At 36.6% G+C, this 23,034-nt stretch overlaps 1 protein-coding gene across 22 annotated transcripts in view; it reads left to right on the forward strand.

Annotated features, from left to right (window-relative positions):
- The window catches only part of STK31 (serine/threonine kinase 31), a 117,555-nt gene that overhangs the window by 7,870 nt on the left and 86,651 nt on the right, over positions 1-23,034 (forward strand). For all 22 annotated transcript variants that reach the window (XM_023638716.2, XM_070264130.1, XM_070264133.1 and 19 more), the window contains 4 exons: positions 12,447-12,521; positions 13,886-14,044; positions 19,561-19,919; positions 20,906-21,080. In XM_023638716.2, the coding sequence (XP_023494484.1) occupies positions 12,447-12,521; positions 13,886-14,044; positions 19,561-19,919; positions 20,906-21,080 (768 nt within the window). The remainder of the gene's footprint in view (positions 1-12,446; positions 12,522-13,885; positions 14,045-19,560; positions 19,920-20,905; positions 21,081-23,034) is intronic.

Genomic DNA, 23,034 nt, shown 5'->3' on the forward strand with positions numbered 1-23,034 from the left:
TTACCCTTTGGACATTTTTATAAGTACACAAAGATGTTTGTAAAAAAATGTTCATTGCAGCATTTTCAGTCATGCGTTGCTCAATGATGAGAATATGTTCTGAGAAATGCGTTGTTAGGCAATTTCGTCGTCGTGCATACATCATAGAGTGTACTTACACAAACCTAGATAGTATAGCCTACTGCGCACCTAGGCTATATGGCACTAATTTTATGGGACCACCGTCATATATGCAGTCTGTCATTGACTGAAATGTTGTTAGGTGGTGCACGACTATTTGTAATAGGCACAAGTACGGGTTAACTAAATATCCTTCAATATATTACAGTAGTAATAGTAGTAGTAGTAATAATAATAATAATGATAGCTAGTGTTTATTGATTCTTAGCCTCTGTGAGGCAGTATTCTAAGCACTTTGCCTGTACTGACTCATTTAATCCTCATAGCAACCCTATGAGGCAGATGTTATTTCATACTTTTTTTTTTGAAATCAAGGCACATCTAGGATAACTATGAAAGTCAACAGCTAGTTAATGGTGGATCAAGTATTTGGAGTCATAGAGCCCAGCTCCTTAACTGTTACCTTCTACCCTATATTGGAATAATTACTGAATTGTGGAAGATTCTTATTTTAGAATACTAACTAATCATTTTCAGGGCTGATACTAGGGTAAGAGTAAGGTAAGTGCAAAATTTAAGGAGGCATTAATGCAAGTGCAGTGTTGGTGCCTCAGAGTGAGTGCCTCTCCAAATTTTGCGTCGTCAGTACCTTACTTGCCTCACCCAGCTCCAAGCCCTGATTAAGTGAGAGAGGTAGATCTCTGTATTTTGATATGAAATTAGGTACAAAATAGTGTATGTAAAATGAGCCCATTTGTGTAAATAAACCATAAGCATATATTCTAGTGTATATGTAAAATTAGTGTAAATGTAAAATTAAGGAGGTGCATGTTGAAGAGTGTTGGGAAGGAAGTCTGACTCGCAACCTTTTTTGATATACTTTGATTTTCTTTTAATAATGTGCCTCTATTAGTTTTATTTTAAAATAATTAAAACCCCAATGGCAAATAGAAAAATGTAAAAAGAAATTTAGAAACAAGGAAGGAATGTAGCTTGGAGCTAAGCATCAGAATGGATAAGGAATGCAATTTATAAAGTTTTTAGGGTTTTTTTTTTAAGCATCCTTGTAGTCTATGACTGTGTTTAATAGTGTTATAAATTAAGACATACCTGCTTTTCCTGTTTTAAATGCAAAATAAATTACTTGCTTTGCAAAAAATTCAAACTAGTTTCAATAATAGACTTCTCATTATAAATAATTACTCAGCCACCTCTGATTGTCCATGAATGGATATTTTGTAAATTTTCTTTAGTGATTGAGTGGTTCTCTCCCTCTAACAATGTAGGCAGGTCATGGGCTATGAATAGTGGAGTTGTGAGAGGAGAAGATTGGACCAGGCAGAGTGGGAGTGAATCCATAGTTCTGACTATGTTCCAAAGACAAATATATCTATTTGGGATAGACTTGTGTTTATGATGGTTGTTGTGATTATTCACACTAACAGAGTCAAGAACTTCAGATTCCTCAAGTTGGTTTGGTCCCAGCTCTATTCTTGGGTACAAGTATCACTACCCACTCCCTAGGCAGAGTTGCAGTCACGTGCCACTTCTGTCTCTTGCCTTATATTGAATTGTTAATGATATTGGTATAGTATTACAAAGTCTTAACTAAAGATAATGTGACCTTTTCCAGAGTTTGAAATTGGATAGGACTGTTGATTATCAGCTATTTTTGCTACTAAAGTGGTTTGCTTGCTGAAAAATTAAGTAAGATGGTTGGGAGAGGGTACCATGCCATTATGCTCTCTCTTGCCCTGCAGTTGTTGAATGCTAGCTAAGGGAACCAGAGTTAAGTGCTAATTGAACACAACTATCCTTTGTAGCATTTGCTTTGTCAGACATCCATCTGTGTATCTGAATTGATTTGTACTTTGAGGATTTTTACATTTCATGCTGTATATTCCTTTTTTTTAAAAGATTGGCACCTGAGCTAACAACTGTTGCCAATCTTCCTTTTTTTCCCCCTGCTTTTTCTTCCCAAGTCCTCCCAGTATATAGTTGTATATTTTAGTTGTGGGTCCTTCTAGTTGTGGTATGTGGGACGCCACCTGAGCATGGCCTGATGAGCGGTGCCATGTCTGCACCCAGGATCCGAACCAGTGAAACCCTGGGCTGCCACAGCGGAGCACGCGAACTTAACCACTCGGCCATGGGGGTGGCCCCAAGTATATTCCTTTTGCTTTAAAAAATCTGTGAATTTGTCCTAATTCATAGTAATACACTTAAAATTAATTTTATACTCTATCACTTGAAGCAGTGTTCCTCAACCTTTTTTTCATTATGCCCTTCGAAGGCATTTTTTTGTCTAATGGGTCTCCTCCTCCCAAAACATTTTAACACCACAGATATACTGTATATCTGTTTATGTTATCAAGTAGGGTTGAACTGTGGAGGGCTATGAACCATTATAATATCTAAGATTCCCCCCCACCCCTCAAGAACTAGTATTCACTCCCTCAGGGATAATATTTCCCCCATTGAGAATGTATGATTTTTTTGTTCCAATTTTAACTTACTTTCTCTATGTATGTGATAACAGATTTTTCATGTGAAACTGTCTAGAATTCCCCCGCCCTGAGTCCTAATGATCATACACAATTCAGGGAATTCCAGGGGTTTGCCAGCTGTAAGCCAGGAATCACTTTGACCAAAGGATATTCAAATGATGATTCATTTCATTGGATGTACTCTTGACAAAGTTCTTGGTGTCCTCCCTCAACTTCTTTATATATGGGTTCTTCATCAACTCTTCTTTGCTCTTTGATTCTGAGGGCTCCTCCAACTTGTAAACCTTTGGCCAAATTCATGGAGGCCAATGTTAATGAAGTCTTCCACATCACTGGCAACTGTGTAGTAATCTTCCTCCTCAAAGGCAAAAAAACAGCTCCATGTTCCCCAATCAAGAGGACCAGTTGTTTTTCAGGTGCCCGGCAAGGGAAATTAGGCACAGTACCAAGAACCTCCATCTTCTCAGGGTCTGGCAAGTACAAACTGCCAGAACTCCAGCATCTCCTTCTGGTCTGCATAAACGGTCTTTGCTAAATCACATATCTTTTTTTTGGTTTATTCATTTACTAGTTTCTTTGTTCTTTAACTGTATCATAAATGAATCAGTGATAACAACGTGATTGAGTAACAAGTATTAAAAGAAATATAATCTGTCCTATTTGGTTATTTTTAGAATACCTTAACTTTTTTGTGTGTATCATTACAGACCCATGACTTCTCAGCTTTACTCTGTGTCAGCCAGCTTCAGCCAGTATTCTCCTTGGATGTTCAAATTGTCTCAATTTTGGCTAGAAGGGGCCCCTTTTAGATTACTTCCCAAGTCTCATTGGCTCCATTAATCTTCAAACATCTCTTGCTTTCTAGCACAAAGAAGTGTTCTAGGCTCGTTTTGTACTGTTCTGTCCAAGATGTGGGATTGGCCTTTTCTCCAGAAAACCTTGGTTCCTTTTATTGGAAAAATGGTATTGTAGACCAGAATCTTGGCACTAGGGTGCATTATGGGGACCCTCTGTCCCTTTCAGTGGACAAAGCTAGAAAAGATGCATTTTTAAAATAATTTTTCATTTAAAGATACAAGTTCATGTTGCTATTTCCAGTCCAGTTCTAACAGGACAGTGTTCCTTCTGAAATCCTAGATTCTCTGCTTGTATCTCCTTTTCTCTTATAGTAAACATCTTGATTCCTAAACACGTAAATACAATTACTTACTTGCTTTGTCTGGCAATATGAGAAAACAAATTCAAAATAAAAATTCAATGTTAATATAAACCATTACAATTACTTAATCCAATTAAAAATGTTTCTAGTAGGATCTGTGGTCTGTTTGCTTTGTCCCACACTTTACTCTTCATGTCTCACTCTGGTGTCCATTGAAATGTCTCCAATAGACAGTTTGGATCAAGTATTGAGCTTGTGTTCGCTTTGGGGATTTTTGGCATCCCAACAGCTGACAGTTCTAAGGTCATAGGACAGGATGGCTTTTGGCTACTAGAAGACAGAGGGCCCTACTCCACCTTGAGATGATGGAAAGAACTTCAGTAACTCAGTGTCCAGCATTCTGTAAGTGGATTTGTTTAGCTGCCATCCAAGTTATGCATCTGCAGTAACATAATGGAGAGCAGTACAAGATTCATAGAAATAATTGCTAGCTGAATAGCTGCCTCCTAGTTTTAAATTTCTAGTAATGGCAGACCTCAAGTATTTCACATATTCAGAAAAATTTTAAATATCCTAATTCTTTTTAAAATTGTTTTTACTGAGTTCATAGTAGTTTACATCATTGTGAAATTTCATTTGTACATTATTTCTTGTCTGTCACCACATAAGTGCTCCACTTCACCCCCTGTGCTCACGCCCTTCCCCCCCTTCCCCTGGTAACCACTGAACTGTTTTCTTTATCCATGTGTTTGTGTATATTCCACATATGAGTGAAATCATGTGGTGTTTGTCTTTCTCAGTCTGGCTTATTTCGTTTAGCGTAATACCCTCCAGGTCCATCCATGTTGTTGCAAATGGGATGATTTTGTCTTTTTTTATGACTGAGTAGGATTCCGTTGTATATATATATACCACATCATCTTTATCCAATTATTGGTCAGAGGGCACTTAGGTTGCTTCCATGTCTTGGCTGTTGTGAACAATGCTGCAATGAACATAGGGGTACATGTATCACTTTGGATTGTTTATGTCAAGTTGTTTGGCTAGATACCCAGTAGTGGGATAGTTGGGTCATATGGTATTTCTACTTTTAGTTTTTTGAGGAATCTCCATACTGTTTTGCATAGTGGCTGCACCAGTTTGCATTCCCACTCGCAGTATATGAGGGTTCCCTTTTCTCCACACCCTCTCCAACATTTGTCAGTTTTAGTCTTAGTGATTATAGCCATTTTAATGGGTGTAAGGTGGTATCTTAGTGTAGTTTTGATTTGCATTTCCCTGATGATTAGTGATGTTGAACATCTTTTCATGTGCTTATTGGCCATCTGCATATCTTCTTTGGAAAAATGTCTGTTCATCTCCTCTACCCATTTTTTGATTGGGCTGTTTGTTTTTTGTTGTTCAGTTATGTCAGTTCCTTATATGTTATGGAGATTAACCTCTTGTTGGATATATGATTTGCAAATATTTTCTCCCAATTGGTGGGTTGTCTCTTTGTTTTGATCCTAGCTTCTTTAGCCTTGCAGAAACTTTTTAGTCTGATGAAGTCCTACTTGTTTATTTTTTCTTTTGTTTCCCATGTCTGAGAAGACATGGTATTTGAAAAGATCCTTTTAAGTTTGATGTCAAAGAGTGTACTACCTATATCATCTTCCAGGAGTTTTATGGTTTCAGGACATATCTTCAAGTCTTTGATCCATTTTGAGTTTATTTTTGTGTATGGCATGAGAGAATGGTGTACTTTCATTCTTTTGCAAGTGATTGTCCAGATTTCCCAACGCTGTTTATTGATGAGACTGTCTTTTCTCCACTGTATGTTCTTGGCACGTTTGTCAAAGATTAGCTGTCTGTAGATGTGTGGTTTTATTTCTGGGCTTTCAGTTCTGTTCCATGGATCTGTGTGCCTGTTTTTATACCAGTACCATGCTGTTTTGATTACTATGGCTTTGTAGTACATTTTGAAGTCAGGGATTGTGATGCCTCCAGATTTGTTCTTTTTTCTCAGGATTGCTTTAGCAATTTGGGGTCTTTGCTTGCCCCATATGAATTTTAGAATTCTTTCTTCTGTTTCCGTGAAGAATGTCATTGGAATTCTGATTGGGATTGCATTGAATTTGTAGATTGCTTTGAGTAGTATGGACATTTTAACTATCTTTATTCTTCCAATCAATGTGCATGGAATTTCTTTCCATCTCTTTATGTCATTATCTATTTCTTTCAATAATGTCTTATAGTTTTCCTTGTATAAGTCCTTCACCTCCTTGGTTAAATTTATTCCTAGATATTTTATTCTTTCTGTTGCAATTGTAAATGGAGTTGTATTCTTGAGTTCTCTTTCTGTAAGTTCCTTATTAGAGTATAGAAATGCAACTGATTTTTGTAAGTTGATTTTGTACCCTGCAATTTTACTGTAGTTAATTATTTCTAATAGTTTTCTGATGGATTCTTTAGTGTTTTCTGTATATAAGATCATGTTGGCTGTAAACAGTGAGAGTTTCACTTCTTCACTCCCTATTTGAATTCCTTTTATTCTTTCTCTTGCCTAACTGCTCTGGCCAAAATCTCCAATACTGTGTTGAATAAGAGTGGTGATAGTGGGCATCCTTGTATTATTCCTGTTCTCAGAGGGATGGCATTCAGTTTTTCCCCGTTGAATATGATGTTGGCTGTGGGTTTGTCGTATATGGCCTTTATTATGTTAAGGGACTTTCTTTCTATACCCATTTTGTTAAGAGTTTTCATCATAAATGACTGTTGGATCTTGTCAAATGCTTTCTCTTTATCTGTTGAGGTGATCATGTGGTTTTTATTGCTCATTTTGTTAATGTGGTGTATCACATTGATTGACTTGTGGATGTTGAGCCATCCCTGTGTCCCTGGTATGAATCCCACTTGATGATGATATATGATCTTTTTGCTGTATTGTTGTATTCGGGTTGCCAGTATTTTTTTGAAGATTTTTGCATTGGTGTTCATCAGTGATATTGGCCTGTAGTTTTCCTTTTTTGTGTTGTCCTTGTCAGTCTTTGGTATCAGAGTGATGTTGGCCTTGTAGAATGTGTTAAGAAGTGTTCCATCTTCATTAATCTTTTGGAATAGCTTGAAAAGGATAGGTATTAAATCCTCTCTGAAAGTTTGGTGGAATTCTTCAGGGAAGCGCTCTGGTCCTGGGCTTTATTGTTTTGGGGTGCTTTTGATTATTGTTTCAATACTTGTGATTGGTCTATTCAGATTATCTATTTCTTCTTGATTCAGCTTTGGGAGGTTGTAAGCATCTACGAATTTATCCATTTCTTCTAGATTGTCCATTTTGTTGGCATATAGCTTTTTGTAGTATTCTCTTACAATCCTTTGTATTTCTGTAGTATCCATTGTTATTTCTCCTCTTTCATTTCTAATTTTGTTTATCTGAGCTTTCTCTCGTTTTCTTTGTAAGTCTGGCTAGGAGTTTGTCAATTTTGTTTATCTTCTCAAAGAACCAGCTCTTTGTTTCGTTGATCCTTTCTACTGCCTTTTGTGTTTCAGTTGCATTTATTTCTGCTCTGGGGTTTATTATTTCTCTCCTTTTCCTGACTTTGGGCTTTGTTTTTCTAATTCAGTTAGGTGTAGTTTGAGATTGCTTATTTGGGATTTTTCTTGTTTGTTAAGGTATGCTTGCATTACAATGAATTTCCCTTTTAGTACCTCTTTTGCTGCATCTCATATGAGTTGATATGATAACGTTTTCATTTTCATTTGTCTCCAGATATTTTTTGATTTCTCCTTTAATTTCTTCAGTGATCCATTGGTTGTTCAATAGCATGTTGTTTAGTCTCCACATATTTGTCCCTTTCTCAGCTTTTTTCTTGTAATTAATTTCTAGCTTCATACCATTGGAATCAGAAAAGATACTTGTTATCATTTCAATCTTCTTAAATTTATTGAGGATTGCCTTGTTTACCAACATATGTTCCCCAACAACATATGGTCTATCCTTAAGAATGTTCTCTGTGTGCTTGAGAAGAATGTGTATTCTGCTGTTTTTGTATGGAGTGTTCTATATATGTCTATCAAGTCCAACTGGTCTAGCTTTTCATTTAATTCTGCTGTTTCCTTGTTGATTTTCTGTCTGGATGATCTATCCATTGATGTGTGTGGAATGTTGAGGTCCCCTGCTATTACTGTGTTGTTATTAATATCTCCTTTTAGGTTTGTTAATAGTTGCTTTATGTACTTTGGTGCTCCTTTGTGGGATGCGTAGGTATGTGTGTTATGTCTTCTTGGTGGAGTGTCCATGTGATCATTATATACTGCCCCTCTTTGCCTCTTTTTACGTGTCTTATCTTGAAGTCTACTTTGTCTGATATAAGTATTGCGAGACCTGCTTTCTTTTGTTTGCCATTAGCTTGGAGTATTGTCTTCCATCCCTTCATTCTGAGCCTGTGTTTATAATTGGAGCTGAGATGCATTTCCTGGAGGCAGCATATTGTTGGGTCTTGTTCTTTAACCCATCTCGCCACTCTGTGTCCTTTTATTGGAGAATTCAATCCATTTACTTTTAGAGTGGTTATCGATATGTGAGGCCTTCCTGCTGCCATTTTATCACTTGTTTACTGGTTCTCCTGTATTTCCTGTTTCTCATCCCGTGTATTTCGGTCCACCAATTGAGTTATGTAGTTTTTTTATTTTGGGCTTCTTTGTTTTCTCCTTATTTATTATTTGTGTGTCTGTTCTGCTTTATTGTTTAGTGGTTACCATGGGGTTTGTATGCCAAATCTTGTAGATAAGATAATCCATTTTCTGATGGCCTCTTATTTCCTTAGACGAAACTCATTCATTCTCCTTCCTTTCCCCTCCTAAGTTGTTTTTGTCACATCTTATTTCATCTTGTGAATTTGTGGTTAAAATGACAAGATTAGGGGCTGACCCAGTGGCACAGCAGTTAAGTTTGCATGTTCCACTTCTCGGTGGCCCAGGATTCACCAGTTTGGATCCCGGGTGTGGACATGGCACCGCTTGGCACGCCATGCTGTGATAGGCATCCCACATATGAAGTAGAGGAAGATGGGCACGGATGTTAGCTCAAGGCCAGGCTTCCTCAGCAAAAGGAGGAGGACTGGCAGTAGTTAGCTCAGGGCTAATCTTCCTAAAAAAAAAATGACAAGATTATTTTTGTTTTTGGTGTTTTCGTTCCCTTTATCTTTACTGTTTTACTTGACTATTTGCTAACTTGTTCTGATGTATAGCTACAATTTTCTGATTTGTCTACCTGTTTGTCTCCTTACTCTGTGTTTCATAATCCCTTTCTCTCATTGTTTTTTTTAGGTATGAGGGCCTTCTTGAGGATTTCTCATTGGGGGGCTAGGTCTTATGGCTACAAACTCCCTTAGCTTTTGTTTATCTGGCAAAGTTTTTATTTCTCCATCATATCTGAAGGATATTTTTGAGGGATGGAGTATTCTTGGCTGAAAGTTTTTGTCCTTCAAAGATTTGAATGTGTCATTCCTGTCTCTCCTAGCCTGTAAAGTTTCTGCAGAGAAATCTGCTGAACGCCTGATAGGGATTCCTTTGTAGGTTATTTTCTTCTGCCTTGCTGCCCTTAGCAGTTTTTTCTTTGTCATTCACTTTTGCAAGTTTCATTACTATATGCCTTGCAGTAAGTCTTTTTACATTGGCATATTTAGGAGATCTGGTAGTCTCTTTCACATGGATTTCCATCTCCTTCCCCAGGTTGGGGAAGTTCTGTGCTATTATTTCCTTGAACAAGCTTTCTGCTCCATTCTCCTTCCTTTCTGCCTCTTGAATACCTATAATTCTTATGTTGCATTTCCTAGTTGAGTCAGATATTTCTCAGAGACTTTCTTCATTTCTTTTTAGTCTTAGTTCTCTCTCCTCCTTTATCTGGAGCATTTCAATATGTCTATCCTCAGTTATGCTGATTTTCTCCTCTATGATGTCTGCTTGAGTATTCAGAGAATCCATATGTTTTGTCTCATCGATTGTGTCTTTCATCTCCATATTTCTGATTGGTTCTTCTTTATAGTTTCAGTCTCTTTTGTGAAGTAGCTCTTGAACTCATTGAATTGTTTTTCTAAATTCCCTTTTAACTCGTTGAGTTTTTTGATGATAGCTATTTTGAATTCTCTGTCATTTAGATTACATATTTCTGTGTCTTCAGGACTGATTTCTGGTACTTGTCATCTCCTCTCTGGTCTGGAGATTTAATACAGTTTTTGATACTGCTAGAGGTCATGACACTGTTTTTTTGCATCCTGGTATTATTATTTTTATTTTTTTTGAGGAAGATTAGCCCTGAGCTAACATCTGCTGCCAATCCTCCTCTTTTTGCTGAAGAAGGCTGGCCCTGAGCTAACATCTGTGCCCATCTTCCTCCACTTTATATGTGAGACGCCTGCCGCAGCATGGCTTGCCAAGTGGTGCCATGCCCACACCCGGGATCCGAACCAGCGAACCCTGGGCCACTGAAGCATAATGTGCCAACTTAACTGCTCTGCTACCAGACCTGCCCCAATCCTGGTATTGCTGATCGCCATTACTACCTATTACCACTGGGTGGAGGTCAAGAGCTGTGTATTCTGAGGCCGCTTGTTGTGCTGGGATCCCAGGCGCTGGAGCTGGCGCTGGGCAGTTGCGGGGAGGGGTACTTTCCTCTGTGCGCTCTCATGGGCTTACTCGCTCTCCCCTTGCTGTCTGCTCTCCTAAGGTGTTGCCTTGATGAAGTCACCCCTGTGATACCTTTCACCTCAGTAGGGGTCTTTCCCCTAGCTTGTGAGGGACCTCGGGGATGTTTGATGTTCCCACTCACAGGCCCTCCCACCCACTTCCTTCCCTCTCAGAGGCCACGTGCAGTTCCACATTGCAGTCCTTTGGGGAAGGAGTGAAGTTTTCTCTTACCTGGTTCCACCTCCTCCAAGGGGGACTCCAGCCTCTCCTCCCTCCGATGTATGGCTGCGTGGTTCTCTCAGATGTCTTTTGTGTTGTGTGGATGTCCTCTGTTGGACTATGAATGTCTTTTTCATTGTATCATGTAGGGGAGAGATCACTGGTAGAGCTCTCTCGCCATGATGCTCCTAAATCACATATCTTTAAACAGACATTTCCAGTAAATGCCAGGCATATCTTGGAGTCCTTTTTCACATACTCAGACAACGTTTCCAGGGATGCAGCTGCTTTCAGTAGCTCTTCAGTCATGGTGTTTTGCTCGTCAAACTCCGGCCCAGGCTCTGTCTTTGAGGGGTGACAGTGGCCTGGGCTTAATCTCTGAGGGATGACCCTGGAGTATCAGTTTATTATAAAGGGATATAATTCAGGAACAGCCAGATTGAAGAGATGCATAGGGAAAGGTATATGGGAAAGGATTCAGAGCTTTCATGCCCTCTCCAGGTGCACCACTGTCCCCATATCTCCATGTGTTTACCAACCCGGAAGCTCTGAGAATGTATGATTTAAAGTGGTTAAATTAGGGGCCAGCCCAGTGGCGCAGCAGTTAAGTGCACACGATCAGCTTTGGCAGCCCAGGATTCACCGGTTCGGACCCTGGGTGTGGACATCGCACCACTTAGCAAGCCATGCTGTGGCAGGCACCCCACATATAAAGTAGAGGAAGATGGGCACGCATGTTAGCTCAGGGCCAGTCTTCCTCAGCAAAAAGAAGAGGATTGGCAGCAGATGTTAGCTCAGGGCTAATCTTCCTCTAAATAAATAAATAAAGTGGTTAAATTAAAGTGGTATGATTAAAGTGGGATGATATTGTACCCTCCACTCCCACTCCCAGGAGACATTTGGCAATGTCTGAAGACATTTTTGGTTTCACAACTGGAGGGGTTACTACTGGCATCTTGTAGATAGAGACCAGGGAGAATGCTGCTGAACATCCTGCAAGGCACAGGACAGAGGACAGCTCCCTCCTCCAAGAGTAAATGTCAGTAGTGCTGATGTTGAGAAGTTGACTTAAAGTATGTAAATTTTCCTCTTTGTTCTTTGATTAAACATAATTAAATTGAAATGTAAATTTAAAATAAATGAAAGTTCAGTATTAAGGATGTTATCTAATATAACTTTATTCACTAATGCACTAAAGTCCTTATATATAAAATAAAATATACAAAAGTCTTTTTTGTGTGGTAGGACATATGGATTCCCCCCCAGAGTTGAAAACTAGACTTAAATGGCATGTACTTGGCATGTTTATGTTTTAAGAACAATTGTGACTTCAATAAAATAAATTAAAAGAAAAACAAATAAAAAATAAAAGGCAAAAAAGAGAACATTTAATTGTGCCAGATATGTTTTCAGACATTAAAATAGCATGATTTCTCAAGTCTTTGATGCTTGTACCTTTTTTTTGAATTTTCTTTTGTCTCTGTCTTTCCTCTTCCCTTTATTTTTTTTGGAGAGGCAGAATAGCATAATGGACTCCAGAGTCAGATTGCCTGAGTTTGAATCCTGGTTCTGCTGCTTACTAGCTTATGAGTTTGGGTATACAATGGTGAAAACAAAGTACCTGTCTCGTAGGGTTGTTGTGAGAATAAAATAAATTATTAAATATATGTACTTATTAACTTACAGTAAGTGCTTAATAAATACTAAGCATTATTCTGCTTTGTATGCTTTGATTTATTAAAATGCCAAACAGTTTTACTTTCTTTTTCTCTTTGTAGATTTATGGTGGATTATTTTCTGAAGATAAATGCTGGTACAGATGCAAAGTACTGAAAATCATCAGTGATGAAAAGGTAGGAACAAGTGTTCAGTTTTTTTGCCTTGATGAATATTCTGGTTTCAAAATTGGATGCTTATTTAGTCCTTCATTGCTTATTCAAAGTAATAAAATCTAGTTCAATGAATTGATTAATTGGTTTAAATGTGTTTTTTTCCCAGGTGAACAAAAAAGAAATGAATTCTTTAGGAAATCTAGATCAAATTCAGGGGAATATTGTTCTGAATTTAAGTTGTCATATAGTCTCCCTAGGTTCTTCAGATTACATAATTTGTGGATTATTTTTGGTGACGAGTTGCTTCTTTGTACCTCAGTTCTTAATAATTACGTTTGGCTCTTGCTGAGTAACTTTTAAAAGTTCCTTCTATTAAGATTGAGTAGGAAAAGAATATTTGATTGATCATGAAGTTCTGTATCTTTTACTTAGTTGATGTGCATATTGTTAATAATGAAGTTTGGCCTGCCACTTTCTCATGCCTAATTGTGATGAATTTTCTTTGTAAATATCTAAAGATATTTTATTTTTTTGCATTGTGAACTTATGGGAGATTTTTAAGGGGATATGGAGAGATGAGATTCTGAATAGCTGTTTGGTGGCACTTGCACTTTTCAGGCTGTGTGAAAGCATCTCTGTAGGCTTTCTTTTATTGTTTTCTTCTATATCTGCTTCTGTGAACTTAAAATATTTTATAATCTATATATTTTGTAAACACTTTCCCTGGTATAATGAGGAGATGATAAGATGAAATAATTTGAGTAATGGGTCCAAATAACTCTTTTTTTTTTTTTTAATCTCATGATTTATTACTGTCATAGGTAATGGTTTATCTTGGTGAAATAGATCTTTCTAATAGACCTTTTCCCCACAATTTGACAACTGGTGATGATATTTTGCATTTGCTTTTGGTTTGGCTTTAACTTTTTAAATTAAGGAACAAGATGGCTTTTGACCTTGTGATAAACTATTTCTCTTTCTTACTTTTAAGCAGATATAGAGCTGGAGGTAAGGGTGAATTTGAATCATTTCCAAGGTCTAATAGCTGGAGTGGGTTTCATTTTATCAAAGGAAGATTGATAAGCGTAATTGATTTATGTTTATTTAAATACCAATAGTTTAAAAAAAATCCAAAATGAGAAACGGTACTGTTGGAAATAGTACTGTTTGGTATTAAACTAGTACTAAATATGGAAATCACTGGGATCTCAGTGATTTTCTTTATTTTGAGGATATTGCTGGAGCTCTTGTTTCTGAATGCATATTGTCCATTTGAGGTAAAATGCTATCTTGATTTATAGGTAATTAAGAGAAAGCAAATTGGTGGTGTCTTTGGAGATGTTTAATCTAAGTTCAGTATTAGTATTTGTTTCATTTTTTCCTAGTGTCTAGTGAGATACATTGACTATGGAAATACTGAAATTCTAAATCGATCTGATATAGTTGAGATTCCTTTGGATCTGCAATTTTCTAGTGTTGCCAAAAAGTATAGACTTTGGGGACTACAGATTCCTTCTGGCCAAGAAGTTACCCAGTTTGATCAGGCAAGTCACAGATTTTAAGTATTTTTGTTAATGGAAGTAAAATTATATGCTTGAAACAAAACATAAATGTAGTTAAATCCCACTAATTTTCTTTAATATAAAAGCCTGTGTAAATTAAAAGTATGAATTATAGAATAATTCAAAAGCAATTATATAATAATATATTTGTGCTCATCTTTGCTAAACATTCTTGATCAGATAGGAGTAATACATATATATGTGTGTATATATTTATATAACAAATGTAAATAGTTTCTTCTTAGGTGAAAGTTCAAGAAGATAGTCTCTTGTGTGATGAGACAATGGTGAATATAAGTATTCTGTTCTCTTTTGCTCTTGAGAAAGTATTTATTAAATAAAAGTGATCTTTAACCTAGCCCTGGCCATTAAATATCACAGATTTGAAATTAGCGGAGTTATAAGTTAATTAGATTTTATTGTTTTGGCAGAGGCTCTTACTGTTTGATATAATAATTGGTGGTCATGTTCTACTAATGTAGATTCTAGTTTGAATTCATTTCCATTAAATTTTGGGTTGGTAACCTAATTCTGGAAGACATCTGGTAATTTCAGGGGTAGTCTTACAGGAATTGTGCCTTTTAAATCTGCTGTGCAGTAATGGTGTTCTTTTGGTGAGTGTTAGTGTTGAGGGGATATTACATTGCACAGTAATCAGAATTGTTTTATTTAGCAGTTCAAATGATGTATGTGAAAAAATGATTTAATTAGTACTATAAGGAGCAGTAAAATTTGGAACACTTCTGTTTCCCTCTTTTGTTTCCTGAATCTTGTAGGTTGTTGGGTGTAGTTTTGTTTGCACTATAGTTATTTATAAGAAACATTTCTGTACTTAGGACTCAGACTTTTATAAATATAGGGTAAAGCATAGGTATTATTGTAAAATTACATCTTGAAGTTTTGGTTTAAGGTCTAAAATTTATTACTTTCTTCTTTAATATAAATGTTTTGACCAAGGTAGAGGCTCATTTTGAATTTCTTGCATGCCTAGAGCCCTACAATCTTAAATTTACAGACCTTAGAATTCATCTGCTCTCACCTTATTATTTTGCAAATAAATTGGGTCTAGAACAATTACATGACTTATTTAAAGTCATAAAGCTAATTGGGGCTGAGCTAGGGCTAGAACCCCAATCCATTGCTGTTCTTATAGTAAGGTGATATAAAATTAGATTGAAACAAACATGAATCAAGAAAATAATGTAATTTTTAAAAGTTAGTTTTGGAACTGAAGAAGTATATTTCAGTTATTGAGAATGTTTTGTATGCTTCATAGATTCTTAATAAGTGATACTATTTGTATTTGCATGCTTAAGTTCAGTAAGACGACTACTGATTGGAGTTAAACTAATTAGCAAACAATGTTTTCTGGAAAAATAGTTCTTTTTGAATGTATCTGCTTAGAAAGCCCATGTTTAGCCATTAATACTCAGCACAGGACTCAAATGTAATTTGATTCCCTTGCTGCTGTTTTAGTCACTCAGTGTATAAGGCATGTAAAGTTGTAATTCTTTCCTCCTTCACAAGATAGTGAGCTTAGTAGAGACAAGACCGTCTTGGTAGAGACAAGTATTTTATTCCTTTTTTCTATGCCTAATCTCCCTGCTTCTGCCTGTTAAGTGTGAGGTGAGCATCCAATTTATCTAGCATTTGAAAGAGTGAATGAATAGTAGGGATTCAGTTTTAAAAAAATGAGGTGCTTCCAGAGGGTGTCCTGGGCACTGAAATACCTTCAGTACATTTTTAAACCAACACTCTCACACCTATGCTATAGCACAGTTGAAATTAATACTCAAGAATGGTGGTTACAAATTGCTTAAGATGAAATGAAGATTAAATTATGTCCTAAATGCTTTTTTCACTTCAAAAAATTTATGTGGAATAAGGGAATGAGCTAGAGATTGGAATTTGGGTTTGACAGTTTAAAGGCCTTTTACCCTGTTTTCTAATGTATCCAGACAAGGTTAGGTAGACTACATAGTGACCTGGGTAGGGGGCAGGGGATGGCTGGCAGGCATGGCAGCTGCCTCTCTCTGCCCTGAGCACAGCCTGATCCCTCTGGCCCCTGTAAATATTGGATCGATGAATGAATAAAACTCTCCTAAAAAATGAAAAAAAAAATTGCGTAGACTAAAGTATAGAAAGCAAGTGATGCTTACTTGTTTCTGAATTAAGCTTACCAGTTTGGAAAACACAATGAATATCTTTAGAAAAATGACATCTTTTTTTAGTGATTGAAAGCTGTGTATTCTAAACCAATGACCAGATTTATTTAAAAGGTAAATTTTATACTTTTTTGATACCTAACTGTGTCTAAAAAATCCATATATGTATGTCTCTCGAGTATATAAGATTTACTTGGAAATATGTTTCTCACTGTAAAAATTAAACATTTGACATTTTGAAAAGAATATGTAGAATATGTATTTATTATAAAGTAATAAAGTATAATATTAAAGTACCCAGATATCATCTACTCTGTCATTCTTTTTTTTTTTTTAAAGATTGGCACCTGGGCTAACAGCGGTTGCCAATCTTTTTTTTTTCTGCTTTATCTCCCCAAACGCCCCCGTACACAGTTGTATATCTTAGTTGCAGGTCCTTCTAGTTGTGGGATGTGGGATGCCGCCTCAATGTGGCCTGATGAGTGGTGCCATGTCCGCGCCCAGGATCCGAATCCTGGGCCGCCACAGTGGAGCGCGTGAACTTAACCACTCGGCCACAGAGCCAGCCCTACTCTGTCATTCTTTTTGATAGTTAGAACTGAGGAGAATTCAGGTTTTATTCCAAGTTCAGGGTTCTGTCTTTGTGGTTATATATGACTCAGGGAGAATCTGGTTGAACAGTGTTGTATTGGTTGTGATTGGTGACCATAAGTAAAAGGAATTTGATTTCAGAGAAAAGTCTAAACATCAAATTTCTACATAAAAACTTCTAAGTGAGGAGTAGTATAACTTTAGAACGTTCAGCTTTAAGTCATTGGAATTTTTGTATAAAATAGATTATTTCTATTTAAATTTATATGTTGCCCAAAGACAGAGTTTCTTGAACTATTATGAATTCCACATATTGCAGCAATAATTTTCAGACACTCGCTTAGGGATGGAAGTTGTACTTGAATTTTAGATGGACATTCAACATAAAGGGTTGAAACCAAGGATTTTCGTATGAAAGAGGTTAATCAAAAACTACATTCTGATTAATTGAAATCTTAATCTGATATATTTCAGTGAGACTTACATTTTGAATTTGTTAGCTTTGCCTGCTTGATTTAATTTGTTGGTGATGCCTTCTGGACCATCTTTGCTATCTTTATTGGTATTCTTGGTGAATTCGAGCCTCTCAATATGTGTGTATTTTTAAATTTTATGATTTGAAAAATTTATAAGACCTGTATTTTGTTAGCTTAAAATACCATGTCATTTTGGTTTGTGAATTAAAAAAGTTATGTTTTTCATTTTTTAGTGCGGGATGGGTGGTTAGTGGTAGTTGATAATCCTTGAGCATATGTAGTTTGAATCTCCTTCTCTGACTCTTCTAGGCCCAAGGGTTCTTAACTTGGGGTTAAAATGTATCACAGTGGAATAATTTACTATGTAATTCTAAGTATTTTATGCATTTAAAAATATTTTTCTGAGAAGGATTCCAAAGAATTCATCAGACTGATAAAGGAGCCCTTGACACATAAAAGGTTGAGAACTCCTATGTAGATCTCACTTCTACTCTCTATAAAAGTGAAAATAGTTACTCCATACTAATATTACTTAGTTTCTTGGGCTCCAAAAAACTTTTTCTTTCTTCCTTTTCCTTCTCTTCTCTCTCCCTTTTTTAAAATTGTAACCAGCTTATATTTTCTCGTTTTCAGTTTGATCTTTACACTCGTTACCTGGATTATTGTTGGTATGATTTCCTATTTGGTTTGCTTTATTTGCATAAACTGTCTTGTTTTTCACATTTATCTAGTGGCAATATACCTAAAAATAAAGTTCCTCCCTGTAAGAGAGAGATGGTTCATCAGGTTAATCACATCAGGTCCCTATTCCAAGGAACATATGAACCAGTAAATTTGACCAGTGCCTATATATTTTTTGCTGAGGAAGATTCACCCTGAGCTAACATCCATGCCAGTCTGCCTCTATTTTAATATACGGGCCACCAGCACGACATGGCCACTGAAAGAACCGTGTAGGTCTGTGCCTGGGAACCAAACCTGAGCCTTGAAAGCGGAGTGTGCTGTACTTAACCACTAGGCCACTGGGGCTGACCTGAGCTGTATCTGTTTTGTTTCAAATTTATGCCTTATGTATTCTGAGAAATGATTCATTTCCTCTATAGTACATGGTAAAAATTAGGTAAGGAATTTAGAGAAATTTGGGAAGAGAAGAATAATTGTCAAATATGATCATATCAAAGTAATTTTAGGAATTTCAGTTTTCTGGAGATGTAAGCAAGTTGTTATTAAAATTAAATCTCAGGATATCTTCTAATCCCAAATATGTTTTATGTTTATCTGTGCTTAGTACTCTGGATGGATAATCAGTAATTAAAGTTAGTAAATACCTAATTACTCATATGACTTCTCATATGCCAGTTGTGCAAGTGTTACTCCTTTAAACAAAATTCTGTTTAAGGGAGTTTTGAATTTAGGAATTTCTAGCATCTGATATTTGATAATTTTTGTTGGTTTTTAAAAAAATTATTGATGTCTTGTGCTTTGAGTTTCTGTTTTGGGTTCCTGCTTGTCTTAATTTAAAACCACAGTACCCGATTCTGCCTTTAGAGCTATTGTTAGGGGCCAACCCTGTGGCTGAGTGGTTAAGTTCATGCACTCTTCTTCAGCGGCCCATGGTTCACCAGTTCAGATTCTGGCCGTGGACCTACACACCACTCATCAAGTCCTGCTGTGGCGGCATCCCACATAGAAGAACTAGAATGACCTACAAGTAGGATATACAACTATGTGCTGGGGTTTTGGGGAGGAAAAAAAAAGAGGAAGATTGGCAACAGGTTCACCAAATCTTCCTCACCAAAAAAAAATAAATAAAAAAAAACCTAAACAAAACAACTATTGTTAAAATTTTGTTGAATTTGAACACTTTTTCTAGATACCAAAATTCATTTTTATGTGCTGTATCTCCTCAGGACAGCATTATATTTAGTTGGGGCCAGAATACTCAACACAATCTTCTTGGTTTAAAAAACTATTCTTAAAAAAGTATTTAATTGGTACACATTTTAAAATATATAAACATGGCTGCCTATACAGGTATTAGCTCTACTTCTGAAATGGAAGATTTTAGCAAGTGTGTAATTGGAATATATTCATACACATGCGCAAGTGTATTTGCATATAGCCAGCAACAAGGTAAGACCGCTTTTATAGAGATTTCAGAGTGAAGAAATAAGATCATTGGAAAAACTGGCCGGAAACAAAATAAGTGAAGAAAAACAGGTTGGTGTAGCTGTTTTATGTCTTCTTTTTTTCCTATCTTTCTCAGGGCAGAACCTTTTTGGGGAGCTTGATTTTTGAAAAGGAAATAAAAATGAGAATTAAAGCAACCTATCAAGATGGAACAGTTATTGCTCAGGCTGAGTATGGCAGTGTGGATATAGGGGAAGAGGTGGCTAAGAAAGGATTTGCAGAAAAATGCAAACTCACTTCCAGCACTAACATCTCTGAGGAAAAAAAATCAGATCCGGGTCAGCTTGTCCTCAGGAACCTCAAAAGCCCTATTCCCTTGTGGGGGCATAGATCAAGCCAGTCAGCCTTCAGCAGGCCAAAGGGGCGCTTGAGTGGGAGGCCGATTCTTGACTTGAAGAATGAAAATGATGCTGGAAATCATGTGACATTTCCAAAGTAAGACTGTGGTGGGGTTTTTAGTCTTACTAAATTTCTAATTCATGGTAGAAGCCCTTCTCTCTCATAGTAGAATAGATGTCAAGGCTTATGCTTTTGGAGTCTTTAACTATGTCAGTGATTTTGAGGGATGATACTGATTATTTCTGTTTTTCTCTAACATGTATTCATCTCTGCTTTAGCAGAAATATTTTCATTAAAAGCCATTTTGAAAGAAAAATTCCTAAATTGTTTAAACTTCACATACCAACTCTTCATGCCAGCTCTTTGGAATACATTTATCAAAAATAAAAATGTACACCTAAATCTGAATTGTTCAGGCAGAGCTAGAATTTCAAATAAGCTTAGAAGTTTTTCCTATGGGTTTAAGAATATTTTAATGAGTTTCTGAGAATTGCCTTTCCTTTTTAACAAAAGAAAGTCTTTGTTCTTCCTGTAAAAACTTACTGTGATGGATTTGATTACAAAAAGAGTTCACTTTTTAGATAATGTTAAAATACAAACTTGAAGCAGAAAGCCAGATTTGATGTTTATAAGTACCAAACCATTCATATATTTCTGTATAATGATGCAAGCCATGATGCCATGTCTTGGGTAATGTAGCTGTTTTTTTGGATCTTACCAGTGTTTTAGGAACTAAACTGTCAAATGGTGTGGGGGTGATGGGGAGAGAAGGGACTGGAAGAAACTGACATAGAAATGCTTTTCACTGTATTTGCTGGAGTTAATAGTGCTATGAGGAAGTTGGAATATGTTTTCTTTGAGATGGAGGCATTGTTTCTGGAGTATGACTTCAGTTATAAAATCTAGTTTGCATTAAAATATTTTTTTAATGTTGAACTAGGTAAAGGTTTTAGATAAGTTTCCAAAATTAACTTTAAGATATATTTTGGTATAAAAAGCCCAAGATAAGTTAGTTTAGATTTCTGATTTCTGTCAGCCTTATAGAATTTGGTTTTTAAAATGAGTGAATTTGTTTTTAATAGGGAAAGTTTGGCTGTTGGTGACTTTAATTTAGGGTCTAATGTCAGCCTGGCAAAAATTAAGCAGGACCAGAAACTGATTGAAGAAAATGAAAAGCTTAAAACAGAGAAAGAGGTTCTCCTTGAAAGTTATAAGGCATTAGAATCAAAAGTAGAACAGACTGCCCAGGAGCTGCAGGTATGGTATGTTCAATGGCTTAAGGTAAAGAATGGCCAACTGGGAAATCTGTATGCTCATCTGCTCTTAATTTGTTTGCTTTTCTGTCACTTTACCTTTCCTTCCTTTTTCCTCCACCCACTCCCCTGCATTCTTTCCTCCTTTATATTTGTTTATAGATGAAATTTTTTCTTATACTCCGAACTACTTCTTTGGATTTCATTGGATGTTTGAAAGATTAATAATTTCTTATTTACATTTCCTTTTATGTTATTTAAAAAACTTTTAACTATGGAAATTTTCAAATATTCCAAAAGGAGAGAGAATTGAATAATTAATCCTATGTACCCATCACCCAGTTTTTATAATTATTAAACACTTGGGCAATCTTTTGTAAATCTGTACCTCATGAGTTATTTTAAAACAAATCCCATTCACAATATTTTACTGTATATGCTTTTGTATGTATCTCTAATAGAAAACAACTTCAGAAAAGACAACCATAATCTTATTCATACTTAGAAGTTAACAACAATTCTTTAATATAATTTAATATTCAGTCAGTGTTCAGATTTCCCATATTGTTCGATGAATGTCCTTTTGTGGTGGTTTTCTTCTAGTCAGGATCCCAGTTAAGCCCATACATTTCATTTTGGTTGATATATCCCTTAAATTGCTTAATGTGCATCCTTGTGTTGTTTAACAGACTTCTTTATCTCCATGTATTTCTTTTTATGGTAGTTAGATCTCAAGGTTTCCTCAGATTCAGGGCAGTCCCCCGCTCCCCCCCCAAGAATACTGTGTCGTTTTCAAGTGTGTAGTGTTTTTAGATCTCAAGGTTTCCTCAGATTCAGGGCAGTCCCCCGCTCCCCCCCCAAGAATACTATGTCGTTTTCAAGTGTGTAGTGTTTTTTCTGACACCAAATATGTTATTCCAGCATTGGTTCTCCAGTTCTCTAACACCAGCTGGGTGTCCTGCAATTCATTTTTGACACTAAATACCAGGAATTAGCTCAGACCACACACACAGTTAAGGACTGAGTTCCACAAGACTTCCCCCACTTCAGACATTAGCCACAAATGAGGTCCCCTGGCTACCCACACTTCTGCCTGGTTGACTATAAATTCGAGAGTTCCCGTGATCCCACCTGCCCCTAGGTTCAGTAATTCACTAAAACAACTTATAGAACTCAGGAAAGGGCTTATGCTTAAAACTGCATAAAACTTATGATTATAGTTTTATTATAAAGGATATAATTCAGGAACAGCCAAATAAAAGGAAGAAATGCATGGGGCAAGTTATGGTGAGGGCTGGAGGTGGGGTAGTGGAGTCTCTTGGTCTGTCAGTCTCCCAGCACATGGATTTGTTCATCAGTCTGGAACCTCATTACTCTGAGGGTTTTTTTAAATCGAGGTTTCATTACATAAGCCTGATTGGTTAAATCGCTGACCATTGGTAATTGAACTCAATCTTCAGCCCTTAAATCCATATGTGACATTCTCCAGGGAGCTCTGCCTCATAAATCCATAAATCTTGGATTCTGTCCGCTATAATGAGTCCCTTCACCAGGATGTCTTGCTCGGGCATTTCAGAGATAAGGTCTTTTCCTCTTAGAAAATAGTCTGTTTTCATTATCGGTCTAGTTAACAAGAAGATTAGACTTAGTCACCTGCCTTTTATTCTTTGCTCTGGGCGTGTTCCCAGTCCGACTTCTATAAAGAGAGTAAATGGATTGCAGGCCATCTGCTTTCCCTACTATAGATGTAAAACATTTCCTTCAAGCCCAGAAAGTTCCTTGGTGCCTCTTTCATCCCAGCCAGGGCAGACACTATTCTGATTTCTATCACCATAGTTTAATTTTCCTGGTCATGTACTTCATATAAATTTCACCCTCTGATATATGTTCTGTTGGGTCTGGCTTCATTCACTTAACATAATGTCTCTGAGATTTATCTGTGTTGTGTATGTCAGTAG

The sequence above is a fragment of the Equus caballus genome, chromosome 4 (genome assembly GCF_041296265.1).
Source record: "Equus caballus isolate H_3958 breed thoroughbred chromosome 4, TB-T2T, whole genome shotgun sequence".
Lineage (NCBI taxonomy): Eukaryota > Metazoa > Chordata > Mammalia > Perissodactyla > Equidae > Equus > Equus caballus.